This window comes from Lepidochelys olivacea (genome assembly GCF_965140295.1).
Source record: "Lepidochelys olivacea isolate rLepOli2 genome assembly, chromosome: 7".
Lineage (NCBI taxonomy): Eukaryota > Metazoa > Chordata > Testudines > Cheloniidae > Lepidochelys > Lepidochelys olivacea.
Genome location: NC_140417.1, coordinates 107,142,088 through 107,157,760, shown reverse-complemented (window position 1 = coordinate 107,157,760; position 15,673 = coordinate 107,142,088). Strand labels below are relative to the sequence as shown.

Genomic DNA, 15,673 nt, shown 5'->3' with positions numbered 1-15,673 from the left:
TCCTGCAACTACAAGCAAACTTCAGGATTGGTCTCTAGTTCTTGATGTGGAATAAGAAACTCTGGAGGCTTCTGACTTTTAATATCTATATTAAAGGGGAGTACTTAAAAATAGACTGTGGATTTTAATGATGGTGCGTATCTAAACTGCCATCCAGGGATTTGGGAACTGAACGTATAGTGGAGTTCAGTTTCTTTTATGTGAACATTTTCCACATAAAGTTTCAATTTCAAACCATTGTTTGGTAGCGAATGAAATAAGAACTTGTATGCAGCTCTTGGGTCAATCAGTATCTGTGCTTAAATATTCTGCTGTAAGGCTGTTTCAGTGTGAGTGTAACCCATGCTGCCTCTTTGTCTCTTCTAATGGTGGACTGTGCTACTGGCTTTAAGCTAAGAACTCAGTCTTTTTGTTCAGGCAGTAGAGATTTATACTTTTTGATCCATAGGGTTTTGGGTTCAGTCCCTACAGTTGACAACCCATCCAGAGACTTCACATTATACAGACATGCAGCCTCCCAGTTGTGATCCATAATACTAGTATCTGGGCCATTTTGTAAAAATGTACATCAGCTATCAAGGGAGGATTAGTCTCTAGCACAGCTGGGCTACTCTTGTTCTTATTTCTGTCCACACTATTCATAATAACTATGCTAGAGCTAAGTTAGCTGTAATAGCATTTACATGTGGATGTAGCGAGCACAGTTCTTCTGATGCAATGCATAGGTACAGGTAACTATAGGCCACTTAGTCTGACATCAGTCCCAGACAAAATAATGGAAAAGCTGAGGAATGATTCAATAAAGAATTAAAGGGTAGGAATATAATTAATGCTACTCAACAGAGTTTTATGGAAAACAGTCTTGTCAAACCTGATTGCCTTCTTTGAAATTACAAGTTTGATTGATAAAAGATAACTGCAGAGATGTGATGTACATCGACTTCTGTAACGCTTTTTGATTTTAAAAGTTAGGTCTATATCATATAAAAAACCACACATTAAATGGATTAAGAACTGGATAAATGACATCTCAAATACTAGTTGTCAATGGGGAATTATCAAATGGGGATGTTTCTATTACAATGTAGCTGCAGGATGCTTTATACATCATTTCTTCAAGGATTTCATGATGTCATAATAGGAAGAACTTGTCATAGTAACAAACTGTCTGCGTCTGATGACCACTAGAACGGTCCCTTGTGTTCCAATACAGACTGTGTCTTGTGTCTTCCATGGAAACATGATGCAATAGCCTGTCTAGAAGAACTGCAAGGCAGTGGATGGCAGGGGAAGGGGGCTGTGATCCTTCTGCAGCTAGTCCCCAACCCTCCCCAGCTGCGTTTAAGACCAGCAATACATAAGAAAGTTTACCATTATTAACAGCATTCATCATGGCGAATTTAAAGACTACTGCTGGTTTAGTCTCCAGTCAGAAATCACTAGAGTTAGCACAGTTTACTACTTTTGTTCCCAAGATTCCTTCATTAGATACTAAACCAGCAGATTGGTAAGTATGAGTGAATGTTTTCAGATATATTTGAAAGGAGCAGTGAGATTTCCTGCTGAATGATGATTCCTTGTCTAATAAGAGAGATCACTTCCCATCTCACAGAATTGACTTTTGTTTTCAAATGATTCCTGCAACACTATGCAACTGATACATGCATGCTGCAGGAAAACTTCCTTCTGACGTCTCACATACTCGCATTTTCCTCCTTTTATCTACGGGGCTTCTAGGGCTCTGCAGCCATTACTGAATTTAGCCTAAAAAAAACCGCACTGGGAGGAAAATATCCCCATTGTATAGCTGTGGAAACCAAGGCACAAAGTTAAGGCCGAATTTTCAAATGTGCTCACTAATTCATTGTGCCTCAATCTGAGACCTCCACGATCTCACTTTCAAAGGTGCTGAGCATCCCAGGGCCCATAGATTTTAAATATGAAATGGTCAAATTCTGTCTTCAGAACTGGCAATGCATTTCCCATTAATTCCCTGGGAATTGCGCACCCAAATCAAAGGGTAGAATTTGATCCTTCTCTAGTAGAGAGAATGTGAAGAACGTTACGAATTTTTAAAATCTAGTTTTGGTCTCATGCTTTACTGACATGAACAGAACCATTGCAGAGGTTTTTTGTTGTTGTTGTTGTTTTTTTGAAATTTTAACTGTGTTCCGTTATCTCTCAGCTATTTGCTCTCAGTCCCTTTTGCAGCCCTGGGAGGACTTTCCCCAAGTGAAAAGAAAATATCCAAGGTAGGTATAATATCTTCAGATTGATGCCTATGTCTTGTTAGAGTTAAAACGTCTAAATAGCATAAGAATCTCTAAACTGTCACTCCCAAACATATGACAGTTATTGATTTTTGTAGCTATAAGCACTGAAGACTATGATCTATTCTCTCATTGATAGCATATATATGAGGATAACTACCAATAATGCTAATGGGAGTTACACATATGTATTTACTGTTGTATAGGCAGGCTCCTGAAAACAATAGACACCCTAGAACTGTAGTAATTGTAATTCAGTTCTTAAAGGCGAATCCATTGTGACACAGGATAATTAGGTGGCAAAGATTGCAGATTTCACTCCAGCTTTTTGGAGTTGTGAAGTTGATGAGATTCAAAGTGCCATTGATCTGCAAATGCAGAAATGGTGCAGGGGTAGGTTTCAAAGCCCGAAAGCCATCATTTTATTATGCTTTAACTTTAATAGGGAGGTCTAAACTACCCTCTGGCCTCGTAAATGGCCTCTTACTAAATATATATTCAACCCAATCCCTACAATTCAGCCCACCTTTGGATCCTTTCTGTGAGGAGGGTTGACAGCACCTCAGTCAATGAAAATTTAAGGGGTCTCTTTCTTCCTCCAGGCTAACAGAGTCCACCAGTCCTCTCCAGGGTCTTTCATCCATGCTTGTCTCTGAGAACACCCTTGAGCATCTCACCTGCACGGTCACTGGGATGCCAGCAATTAGCTTGGCGTGTTCCTCCACCCAGTGCCTGGTATCTGCCTTCCATCAATCCAATCTCTAAGTTCTCCTAACCACAAATTGGCCTCCATGTTTGATAAATGAGCCCAGTTTCCCTGTAGTGCTCAAGACCATTGTACCTGATTTTCCTGCATGCAGTGATTGTATCACCTGTGTCCAATAAGACTGTAGCGATGTCCTGGTTCACACTTCTCCAGACATGATCCACATAAGGAGATTTGACAGCTTCCTGTCCTAGCTGCCTTGCAAGCATTTCAAACCAAACCTCCTTTATGTCTGACACCACTGGCCCGCATCCAACCAGCATTCCTGCTAAATCCTGACTCTCAAATTCACCTCAGTGCAAGCCTCAACAAAGATCATTCTTCCCTAAAGCAATAATCAGTACAGTAGATGAATGTAAGTATCCCCCACAACATGTTCCTCTTCCCATACCATCAAAGACGGACAGCTTTGTCCCTAAAGCCCAGCTGCAACCTGCCTGTCACTCCACTGCCTGTTTGTGGGCCCAATGCACCATCAAGTGCCCACAAATCCAACCTTCCATCCAGTGAGGTACAAAATAATTTACCAGCCTACCAAATTATTTCATTTTGATCACTAATAGTTAAATAAGTACACCTCCAAACAGCATAAATCAAACAGTGAAAAAGGCAAAGCCATCTTAGAGAAAATCTTGGAATAATTCTCATATAAGCATATACATGTTTGTACTAAGGGCAAAATTTTCTTTTCAGACCCAATCAACACTTCTCGCCAATATTTTGCTCTTTCTACCATACATGTATAAAATTCCCATTGAATTTGCAGAAAGCAGGGTAAGAGAATGGTGCAAGTAAATAAGTGTGGCAATAACTGGAGCAATGCAGAATGTCTGTTATGACCTTGAAAGGCCTCTAGTTTCAAGTTTTGTTATAATCTCAGAATTCAGCCTAAGCATATCAGAAGATTCACATATATTACCAGTGACCCAGGGCCAATTTATTGTTTCACACAGTAACTAAATTAAATGTGCATTTTTTTATGCTTTTGTTATGAAGCCAAGTGAATGTCAATGCCTGTAGTGGAATTTTGATTGGGATAAGAACTGAGTTTAGAAGTCAGAGAGAGACTCTAAGTAAGGTGGGTTTGCATAACTTTTTCAGATGGGTATTGGCTTAGTAAAACCAAGACTAGTGTGGTATATGTGGGTCCTATCTGATCAGATCTCCCAAACCTCTAGGTCAGGGAAGAGAAGCTACTACATAATTCTGGTTTTCACCCATCTCCATTCTGAGAAGTGATGACTGGTGTACATATTGTAGCTTTGACTTGATAGAGTGCTTGCTTCTGTGCTCCAAGAACACTCTTGGTGCAGAAACCCAGACCTTGAGAAACACGTATTACAAAGATTTATCGTTATGTTTGTTTAAGGCTCCATTGCCCTTGAGACGTTACTTCCGCATACAAGCTGGTTTCACCAATCGCTGGCAGTTCCCTTACAGCCTAAGCTGTGATCTCTTAGGAACCGCACAAGCCAATAAGGCTTTCAGAGTCTGCCTCAACGAGACCCTGAAGAGGATGATGACAGGTAGGGAGACAGGAGAAAGCATGATTTGCTATTTCTCATGCATTTTCAATAGAAATGTGCCCACAAGAAAATCTCCACTCCAAACACTCCTGAACTTTGGGTAAGTTTGGATTTGAACTTAGAGTCCCCCATCCTCCCAACTAAAACCCACGGCAACTGGGTGCCACTTGGTACTTGGGGAAAATCCATCCGATCAACCACCACCTTCAGATCTAGTCTATTATTCCAGGGATGAATAGATGGCTGTTATACACCCTCCTAGATGTTTGGAACCAGCCAATTGATCCCTTCTCCTTCTTTGGATGTTCAGAATTGGCCTGTAAACCTACTGCTAGAGCTGAGCAATAGATGTGATGTCTTTGACATACCAGCTGGTGCACACTTCCCTCCCCAACCTCTGTAGGGCTGTTCTTCTGGAGGCAGATGGCTTCCTTACCCTCTCGTTCTGCAGCAACGCAATGTTGCTGGCTCTCGCAATGTTATTGTGAGTTTTGCATATTTGCTGTGTGACTTAAAGCCCCAATTTCTGGAGACAACCGAGTACACGAGAGTCTCAGCTTTCATTAAAAAAAATATGTTTCTAATTCTTGTGGTTGCAAGGAAGAGCTTGAAAATGTGACCACCTGTACTGTAAAAACTCAAAAACCAGACATCAAAGAAAAAAACTCCAAATTTATTATTTTTTAAAAAAATCTTTCTTAAAAAAAAAAAGGCCAGTCTCATCCTTTTTGGAACGGACTTGATTTTGCATGTTTGGCGTTGGCAATGAGACACAGAAATGCTGCTGCTGTCCATTTAAACACTAAAGTATTTAGGAGCAAAGACCAGAGATGGTGAACAGATCTAACAACAGCCTTCTGGAGCATTCAGAGACTCGACAGCAGCAAAAGAGCCCAGCAAAGCATTTCTGGTTTTGCAGCTGCAGACCAAGGGAGTGGATCCCCAGCCAAGAGGGAGCTTTGGGTGGCGCAGTAGCTGAGCACCTCAGAACCTCAAAAGAGGTTCCAGTTCTGGGGGAAAGGTTTTTTTTGTGAGGACGGAGTTCTGTGTTGGTATCTGAACCACTGTAACAGCCCTAGTCACAGCTGTCTTTCATCACATGGCAACGTGTTTGAACAAATCTTTTAAGGGTCCCTTCCTAAAAGATTATCAGTGCATTTAGGTGAAGCCATTATTAACCCATAGGTCCGCAAAAAGGCCTAATCCCTGGCAAAACTAAAAGTACAGGTACAATTCGCATCAGAGACATGGGTTTTCAGCTATAAGTCAATGCAGAGAGGATTTAGTTATCTAGAAATACAGTGGTAAATAATACTTTGCATTGTACAGTGCTTTACATAGCAATGAACTTAGCCACACAATACACCTTTGAGGTTGGGCAAGAATGGTGGCAAAGCTGCAGCTGCCTAAAAGCTCACAGTTGTTACTCTCCTTCACTAGTTGGAACTACAACTGTGCCCTATGGCCAGTTAATTAGACCATTATTCCCATTTCATTATGGGGAAACTGAGGCAAGGATAGATTTTTTTTTTTTTACACTCCAGTTTGGCAAAGCTCTTTTAGGCAGTGCAAAGTCCTATTTAACAATGCACTTATGCATGTCCTTCACTTTAGACACATTTTTAAATCCTATTGAAGTCCATGGGCTTTAATCCTGGGCTTAAAATTAAGATGGGGTTTAAATGCTTTGCTAAATCAAGGCCTAAGTGATTTGCCTAAGAGCAGCCAAGGATGTGTTTAGCAGAGCCAGGAATTGAACTGAACTCCCCATACTCGTGCCTTAGCCATCTTCACCCCAAGAATATTATTTGTTTTACTATAGCACATAGGAGCCCTAATCATGCTATATTTGAATTCTGACAAGATAGTAAAGTATTATTTTCCTCTGTGAATGATGTGAAAACTGTAAAGAGCCTGTAATTGTGAATCAAGAACTCAACCCTTTGAGTTCTTAAGTAACAATGTGATCAATCCAACTATTTTTCCTGAGTGGGAAAAAAGTCTTGTTTTGCTAAACTGACATTGCCTGGGATTTTCCTACCCAACATACATTGAGTCAATAATAAGGAAATGTGCTTTCCTTAATTCTTCAGCTGACACACCTGTGTCCCTGTCTGATGAACCAAAGATTCAGACATCGGATCTGGAACTTGAAACAAAAGACCATTGCCCACGTTTATCACCACAATCTCAGAACGGCGATGAGCTGGAGAGGTAACAAATGTTTCTTATGTCTTTTTATACTAGCCTAAAAAAAAAAACCAAGAGGAGAAATATGTATAAATATGTTTAATGTTGGTTTTGCCTCAACTTTTCTTCTTTGAGGGTACACTCCAATCAAGCCTGCACAAAAGAAGTCATCTTTTCCCACACGCAGAAGATGACAGAAGATATGGAACCGGGTGAGGTCATCTCAGATAAATACTGTCACAGAAATAATGATCTGAATAAAAAATGCTCCATGGAGTTACTCCACATTCTCACTGGTGTAACTAGGATCAGAATCTGAATTTTAACACAAGTGTTATAATTACCCAACTATTCTGTCTCTTTAGATGTGGCCTTGGAGTGCCTGGGCTTCTTATGGGAGCTTCATCGTATCTATTTATTTAAATCCAAGACGCTGTCACAGCTTTTAATTTCTGCAGTAGAGCCAGTGAACATAAATGATTTGGAAAGCCAGCACAAAAGCAAAAAAGGTATTCTTAGTAGTGCCTAATGAAAAAATTCAGAAGTCTTGTGGTGTTGTCTTGGAGAGGAGAAGATTAGAATCATAGAATCATAGAATATCAGGGTTGGAAGGGACCCCAGAAGGTCATCTAGTCCAACCCCCTGCTCGAAGCAGGACCAATTCCCAGTTAAATCATCCCAGCCAGGGCTTTGTCAAGCCTGACCTTAAAAACCTCTAAGGAAGGAGATTCTACCACCTCCCTAGGTAACGCATTCCAGTGTTTCACCACCCTCTTAGTGAAAAAGTTTTTCCTAATATCCAAACTAAACCTCCCCCACTGCAACTTGAGACCATTACTCCTCGTTCTGTCATCTGCTACCATTGAGAACAGTCTAGAGCCATCCTCTTTGGAACCCCCTTTCAGGTAGTTGAAAGCAGCTATCAAATCCCCCCTCATTCTTCTCTTCTGCAGGCTAAACATTCCCAGCTCCCTCAGCCTCTCCTCATAAGTCATGTGTTCCAGACCCCTAATCATTTTTGTTGCCCTTCACTGGACTCTCTCCAATTTATCCACATCCTTCTGTGTGGGGCCCAAAACTGGACACAGTACTCCAGATGAGGCCTCACCAATGTCGAATAGAGGGGAACGATCACGTCCCTCGATCTGCTCGCTATGCCCCTACTTATACATCCCAAAATGCCATTGGCCTTCTTGGCAACAAGAGCACACTGCTGACTCATATCCAGCTTCTCATCCACTGTCACCCCTAGGTCCTTTTCCGCAGAACTGCTGCCTAGCCATTCGGTCCCTAGTCTGTAGCTGTGCATTGGGTTCTTCTGTCCTAAGTGCAGGACCCTGCACTTATCCTTATTGAACCTCATCAGATTTCTTTTGGCCCAATCCTCCAATTTGTCTAGGTCCTTCCGTATCCTATCCCTCCCCTCCAGCGTATCTACCACTCCTCCCAGTTTAGTATCATCCGCAAATTTGCTGAGAGTGCAATCCACACCATCCTCCAGATCATTTATGAAGATATTGAACAAAACCGGCCCCAGGACCGACCCTTGGGGCACTCCACTTGATACCGGCTGCCAACTAGACATGGAGCCATTGATCACTACCCGTTGAGCCCGACAATCTAGCCAGCTTTCTACCCACCTTTTAATAACATTAATAAGAAACCAAGTTGGTTTTAATCTCCTATAATTAAGGTTTGGTTCTCTCAAGGACAATGCCGAGTTATCAGTCAATACAGTTTGTCACATGGATCTGTCCTGACTTCTGAGTGCTCCTGAAGGGGTTGGACTTCTGGGTTAATTCCTCTACAGGAGAGAAATGAGTGGACACAGACTCATGATAGCTTTTCCTAGTCTGTTCTGCATGGCAATAAAAACATGGAACCTAACCCATAGTCCACTGAAGTTAATGGAAATTCTACAGCTTATGGCCAATATCTCCTTAACCTGATTTTGGAAGGACCACTGCCAGGATAACTCAGTTTCCATGGTCTCTTGGCTTCTCTGTTGAGATTGCCAAAGACGGGTGCCAATTCTGATGGAGGAGAAATATCTCATTCTTTGTGTATTACACCTAAGCAGGAATTATTTATTGGTTGCCAAAGTGAGTTGTGTAGCAAAGTATTCTAGAATGTGTACTGTGAATACAATACCACAAGTCGCATATGAAATCTTCATGTATATTCAAATTTGTTTCTTGGTAGAAGGCAAACACAATAAACAGTCCAACCCGGCTGCTCAGAAAACTAAGGCACTTGGCAAAGAGAAGTCAAAAATGAAAAAGATCATCATTTCATTGGATGTTCAGGACCCAGAAGTCACTAGAATTGGTAATGTAGAGATGGCAAATTGTCTTTTAGATAGTGACTATCACCACAAATGCAAACAGGATATTTCACTGCGTCCGCGACATTCCTACATCAAATTAAGTCTTTGTGCTCTATGGGGGACAAAAATAAAACCAGATTTCTTATTTGGACACTTCTGAAATGTCAATATAAAGAAGCATTTGTTATTTTGTTAGAATGTTTGTTTTTAGGGAGATTTCTGATACTGACATTTGGCCCATTGATCAGGACACACATGAGAACGGAATGCAGACACAGGGATAGAATTTAAAGTGGCAGACCCCAACATTATCAATTTTAACTTTAATGGGGTAGCAGGGAAAAGGGATGGGCTAACCTCTCCTGCTCCTTTCAAGACCCCAGGGCTTGTCTATCCCCTGCCAATCAGACCAGACATACTCGCTGTTGAGCCATGGAGTGGGGGTGGCATTTTATATGCTAGCAGTCAAACTCATGCCTGTGCAGAGGGCCAGCATAAGGACAATCCACCACTTAAATCCCATTTAAGCAGGAGCAGCACATAGGTTTGTACAAGCCCAATGCATAGGAGTTAATTTTATCGTAGAGCAGCCTATGCTTATTTTATAGCCTAGATCTCACTTATTTGCAGTTATGTTGAGAAAGCATGCAAACCATCTCTCTCAGGAAGGGCAGCTGGGTTATGACATTTATTTGCTGAAAAATTCAAAGGACTTTTTTTCAGTATCTTCCACTAAAGGTCTCGGCACTGGTGTTTCTGGGACTTTTCACCATTCAGGGGCACTGCCAGATTCTTGGGTTGTGGTTGTAAGCCCAGGGTTAGTCTCTGAGCATTAACTGAACTGAGCATGAAGCTAACAGTAAGGCTTTGCCTACACTAGAACTTTTCCCCACCATGTGGTCTCAGCGAATAATTTACTATCTACACTGACCAGGAGACGGGCCGTATCCTTTGTGCAGCAGCCGCCCGCATTTTAAAGGAAAGCACAACCTAATGCTGAAGGTTTTTTTGTTTGTTTGTATATTGCATTGTGAAGCCTTTGCTATAGCACTCAAGAATTTATACAGTACTGAACCAGAGGTGGAAGAGGGTGATGTTGTGGGAGTCCTGGCAGCTGCATCTGTGCTGCAGTTCCCTAGCCTCTTCCAGAAGTAAGTAAACTTTGTGCCACTGTAAGATGCTGGTTGTGTGTGTGTGTGTGATGCTGTGTGATTTTTTTCCCCTTTACCTCAAGTGGAAGAGGCCTGTGCTTTTGGAACTGAAGGATTAGGGTTCTAGGCCTAATTGCCCTAGATGATTGTGATTTATATGATCACTGTCTGCTGCCTGCAGCACATGGGTTATTTACAACACAACACCTACAATATACACTCTTCCCAGCCACCTTGCTACCAGACTGTGAACATACACAAATGTACACAAATCTACATCAGAAAGGGGCTGTGTCTTGGGAGCAGAAGAAGAATGCCAGGCTAACCCAAAATACTTGGTCATTTTTATAACAAGAAAATAAATGGCCACTTCTTTCTGACATGGCTGGATTAGTACATGGATAGCTGTGATAGATTAAGTGTAGAACAGCTGATTCTGCAGCTGTTGAGAACTCTTCTGTATACAGTGGCTGGCAGTTCACAGCATCTCATTGGATGTCACATTTTGTTCTGTATCCTCCTCCTCCTCCTGAAAACCCCAAGAAGCACCAGAGTCTCTGAAGGAGTTCATCACAGTCAGCTCCGCATCTTCCCTTTGGCACTTTGATAAAGAAATAAAACTGCCCCAAATATATTTAGTGCTCCTATTCTACCATATTGCTTTAGTTCTCTCATAATCAGTTATTCACCTGTACCTGTGTATTTGCATTTAAAAACCTGTGAGCTTTATTTCTAATATAACCTTTTGCTCCACTAGAGGGTCAAGTCCTAAACTCTTCTTAATGTGTAGGGATTTAAGGTATTATGTATAATGTGTGCTGAGTGGGTTAGTTGTCCCGCTAGTACTCCCTTATATTATCTGGCAAAGGTCTTGCTAAGGAAACCCAGGCATGGAGTCTTCCCTGTAACCTAATGAAAATATGGCAGTAAAAATGTAGATGCCATCACTTGGAAAACTTAATTTCTCTAACAGGCCGACCACGTTTAATCATTTGAAAGTGCAAAATGAGGTGGACACAGTTCTTTTTATATGGCAGGACAGAGTACATCAGAAACCATAAAGAGGAATTAATAATGTGTTTTATTGGCCAGCCACTGACACTATGCCATGTTGCAAACCGTAACAATTAATGCTGGTACTTGATGCTGAGGCTGCAACCCTAACAGATGATAATCAGTGCTGCAGGAAAGGACCAAATGAAAATTGATTTCAACGACACCAGCTATATTAGAATGACCTAGTTCCCAGGAAGAACTTTGGTCGTGTAGTGGCTTAACAATACAATACAGCAAATAAATCCTCTTGCTGTAACTGGAATTGGCACATGTCCGTAGAATCAGAAATGTGCTATCAGGGGGTCTCACAACAAATTTTTTGGAGGCCTCAGAGTGCCGGCACCAACTCTTAATTTTTCCTAAAATAATTAACTTCAGAAAAAACAAATACATATGCACATATCCATGTCCAAATCATTGTAATGTCATTATGTAGGGATTTTTTGCAGACTCAGTAATAAAAATAATGTACAGTTGTCTCTAATCTTTACTGAACCGAAACAGAATAAAAACACAAATAATGTGCTTTGCATGTTTTCCTTTTCTGTTTGATTTAAAAAAAAAATTGCTAGCTAGTAAGTCTGCTACTGTGAAAAGTGATATTTGTATATGTGTTAATGTCACTTTTCACAGGAGACTTACTCATCCCCGGCAAGCTGGGGGACAAATTAAACCCCTGGATGAGGCAGTGGGTAAGGAGGGCCAGGGGCGATGGGGGATTGGATTGGGGGCTGGAAGAGGTAGCGGGGTATGGGGCACCTGGGGGGTGAGTCTGGGGCTGGATCCTGGGGTCCTGCTGCACAGCTGGGGCCTGGAGGAGGCAGCAGGGGCCCAAGGGTGACGTGTGGGGAATGAGGCGGGGTCAGAGCCCAAAGCCCTGTGGCTGGGGGATGAAGCCTGCCACCTCATGGCCAGAGCCTGCCGCCCACCACCTGAGGGCTCAAGCCCAAAGCCCAAGCCTCACACCCCCTGGGAAGGTGGGGAACTCATCCTGGTCGCCTGCTCCTATAGTGTTTGTGGCTCCAAAAGAGGGCAGAGACCAACCCCTGCTGGCAGCCTGGGGGAGGGGCCACTGCTTCCAGCCACCCCCTCACCCCAGTCAGCACCCAGGAGGCTATGACTGCAAGAAAAGCCCCTGGTGGCTGCATGCAGCCATGGTGGCTGAATTTGAAAAATGCTGGATTAGGGTAACCATTCTGATTAGCAGAGACTGAGGGGCGTGCACTGTGCTATCTCACTCTTAGGAGTTTATGAATTGCTTTTAAAATAGCAGTATGCAAAACAACAAATTAAAACACCCAGAAAGGTAAAATCATCTTGTTTATAGCAGGGGAAGCAGCATACAAAGAATAACACAGCAGGGCATTTATGCCAGCAAAAACCAATTTATACCTCTCATCCAGAGAGACTAGGCTTGCCGGCAACAACAGCTGTGCCAGTCATTCAGATGCTCATTATTCAGAACCCTTGAAATACTTTGTGCTGGAACTGTTCCCTAGCAATAGTCCCCAATAAAGAGCTACACAGATGATATCAGGGTGACAACTGAGTAGGTTCTATTGCATCAGTAAATCATCAAAACCTTGCAGAGTAATGAGAGTAGAATAAAAAATAAATAGAAAACATGAAAAATTCCAGAACAGTGTTTTTCCCTCTTGGCAGTTTACACCCATGACTAACATGAACCCAATATCCTTGTGTCCAAACATTGGAGACTTCTTGACCAGCATGAAAGTTGCTTGAAAAACAAATGAAAATCCCCTGCATCTCCTCAGTCTTTTCAATTAGTTGTATCTATCCCCCAGGTTCTTGAAGGACCTCATCCAAAGCCCAGTGACATCAGTGGAAAGATGTATTGATTTCAATAGACTCTGCATCAGGCCCTAAATCATGTAACCAATTACGTCGATAAGGCTTCAGATCTTCTGTTTATTGTAATTCTTATTCTTTGCAACCAATAATAGTTAGATTAAGAACTTAATCATGTTTGCTTGTCTTTATTTTTGTGAGTGTAGCTGAAATGGTGTTAGCCATTTTGTAAAACTGTAGTCTCGGCTACCTAAGAAGGATGTATCTGTAGCACAGTTGGGCTAATGTTCTTATTCTTTTCCACACTGTTCAGGTTAACCATGCTCCTCCGTGTTAGCATTTACACATGGTTGTAGCTAGCAGAGAAGAGACAGGGCCACAGTTAGTTGCTATCATGCATGTATGTTTGCTATTAGTTTCTTTATGGCTTTTACTTAAGATTCAACTTATAATGCTTGTTGAATTACACTAGCACTTCTGTATAGTAACTATAAAACTGCTGATCACGGTTGCCAATGCGCCTGCAGGCATAAGGGTGTTTTGCTCTGCCTGTAGCTCACATTCTACAAACAGTTTGTTTTACTTCTCACTGGCTATATTTTTAGTCTCTTGGCACATGGGCCTTGCGTGAGCATCCTTAGGGTGAGATGATGGAAAAATATGTGGTTGTCACCCAACAGAAGCACAAAACAACACCCTTGATCTGCCAACAGCTGTGAAGTGAATCATCCATTGGTTTGTTATTTCACTGGAAAATATTTTTACAACTGAATATTTTTTCTTGAGTTGGCCAAGTGAGAAGTTCTTGGCAAAGGGCACTTGACCTCAGGAGCTATGAATAGGTAAACTTATTTCTCACAGACAAAAAGGAGATAATTAATACCTTTCTTCTACTTCTATTCACCCTAACATTTGCCCTGAGACGTCTGGGCTAGAGGCAGAATTCTAAAAGTACAACAAAAAGGACACTAACGGACACTAATATTTAAAATAAAATATCAAAGTCACTCAACTGATGCCCAATTTTATGAATCATTGAGCATCCTAAAGTCCCGCTGATTTCAGCATTCAGCAGCATTTACAATTGGTCCCTTGAGGGGACAAGGCAGACCCACAAATGGAAGTCCGGAAATGGATGCTGAAGGGTTGACTACTGTCAGAAAGCCTTTCTTTCAGGATTATTAATGTAGACCACAACTGCCATAAGTTCTCCAAAGAAATAGAAAGGGAAAGCTTATTGGGAGAAATATTGGAGACACTTTTAAGTTGAGATGAATATTTACAAGTGAAAAACAAGAATCAGTTATTCCTCTGAGAGAAAAATATGCTTACAAACACACAGGGTATGTCTATAGTGCAAGTGAAGGTGTGATTGGAACATGGATAGGCATACTCATGTTAGTCTGGGTATGTACTCAAGTAGCTAGTACATGCTGAGACCCAACCACATCGACATTACTACTGTTTCCCAGGATAGCTAGATTAAAGCTAGCATGGGTATGCCTACCTGTGCTATAATCACACCTTCACTTGCAGTGAAGATATAGCCTCAGATATGTATGCACGCTACCAGTGATGGACTCTCATTGTTGTGTTTGGTTGGACTAATCACAGTCTCTCTCTGTGGGTATGTCTTCACTGCAAGTGAAGGTGTGATTGTAGCATGGATAGGCATACACGTTAGCACAGGTAATAACAGTAGTGTACACATGGTGGGATGTGCTAGCCCAAGCTAGCAACCAAGTAAAAGTCACATTAAATCAAAGCGAGACTCTAAGGTCACAAGGGACCATCATGATCATCTAGTCTGACCTCTTGCACATTACAAGCCACAGAACCTCACCCGTCCACTCCTATAATAGACCCATAACCTCTGACTGAGTTACTGAAGTCCTCAGATCATGATTTAAAGACTTCAAGTTACAGAGAAGCTGCTGTTTACACTAGTATAATATCTGCAGAGATATTCACCCACGACCAGTGTTGGATTCTGATTGTTCTGTTTGGTTGGACCAATCACAGTCCATCACTGGTAATGTGTGTGTGTGTGTGTGTGTGTCTGTCTTCACTGCAAACGAATGGATAGGCATAACTGTGCTCACTTCAATCTAATGCGGCATGGGCTTCAGCACGTACTAACTGCATTAATACATACCCAAGGGGCTTTTACTCTGATTGCTAGCCAGTGCTGAAGCCCATGCCACCTTGTGTCCGCTACTATTTCCTGTGCTAGCTAGATTAAAGCTAAACCTTCACTCGCAGTGAAGACATACTCCGAGACATAGACGCACTACCAGTGATGAACTCTGATTGCCCAACCAAACAGAACAATTTAGGTTATTAATATACTGCAAATGCATTTTTCTACCTGGTATAAATCCCGGTGACACAGAAATGAACTGGAGTTTTACAGTGATTTAAGTGGGATCTGGACGTAGTCTTATGCATGTAAAACTACTTTGTAAAATGGGTACTTATTAAAGCACTTTACATATATTCCACATACTATGTCTCCATCTCAGTCTTTTCAAAACAGTGTCTCCCGTTTCCTCCTTAGTCCACTGCTCTGCATCCTTCTC

At 41.8% G+C, this 15,673-nt stretch overlaps 1 protein-coding gene across 1 annotated transcript in view; it reads left to right on the top strand.

Moving 5' to 3' along the window:
* Positions 1-1,391: 1,391 nt before the first annotated feature.
* Positions 1,392-15,673, top strand: part of BTBD16 (BTB domain containing 16) — a gene marked incomplete at both ends in the record, with an annotated part of 47,543 nt that continues 33,261 nt past the window's right edge. The window contains 9 exons of the mRNA XM_084633027.1: positions 1,392-1,507; positions 2,186-2,252; positions 3,730-3,810; positions 4,406-4,562; positions 6,656-6,776; positions 6,888-6,964; positions 7,118-7,261; positions 8,955-9,080; positions 10,115-10,229. Coding sequence (XP_084489153.1) covers positions 1,392-1,507; positions 2,186-2,252; positions 3,730-3,810; positions 4,406-4,562; positions 6,656-6,776; positions 6,888-6,964; positions 7,118-7,261; positions 8,955-9,080; positions 10,115-10,229 — 1,004 coding nt within the window. The remainder of the gene's footprint in view (positions 1,508-2,185; positions 2,253-3,729; positions 3,811-4,405; positions 4,563-6,655; positions 6,777-6,887; positions 6,965-7,117; positions 7,262-8,954; positions 9,081-10,114; positions 10,230-15,673) is intronic.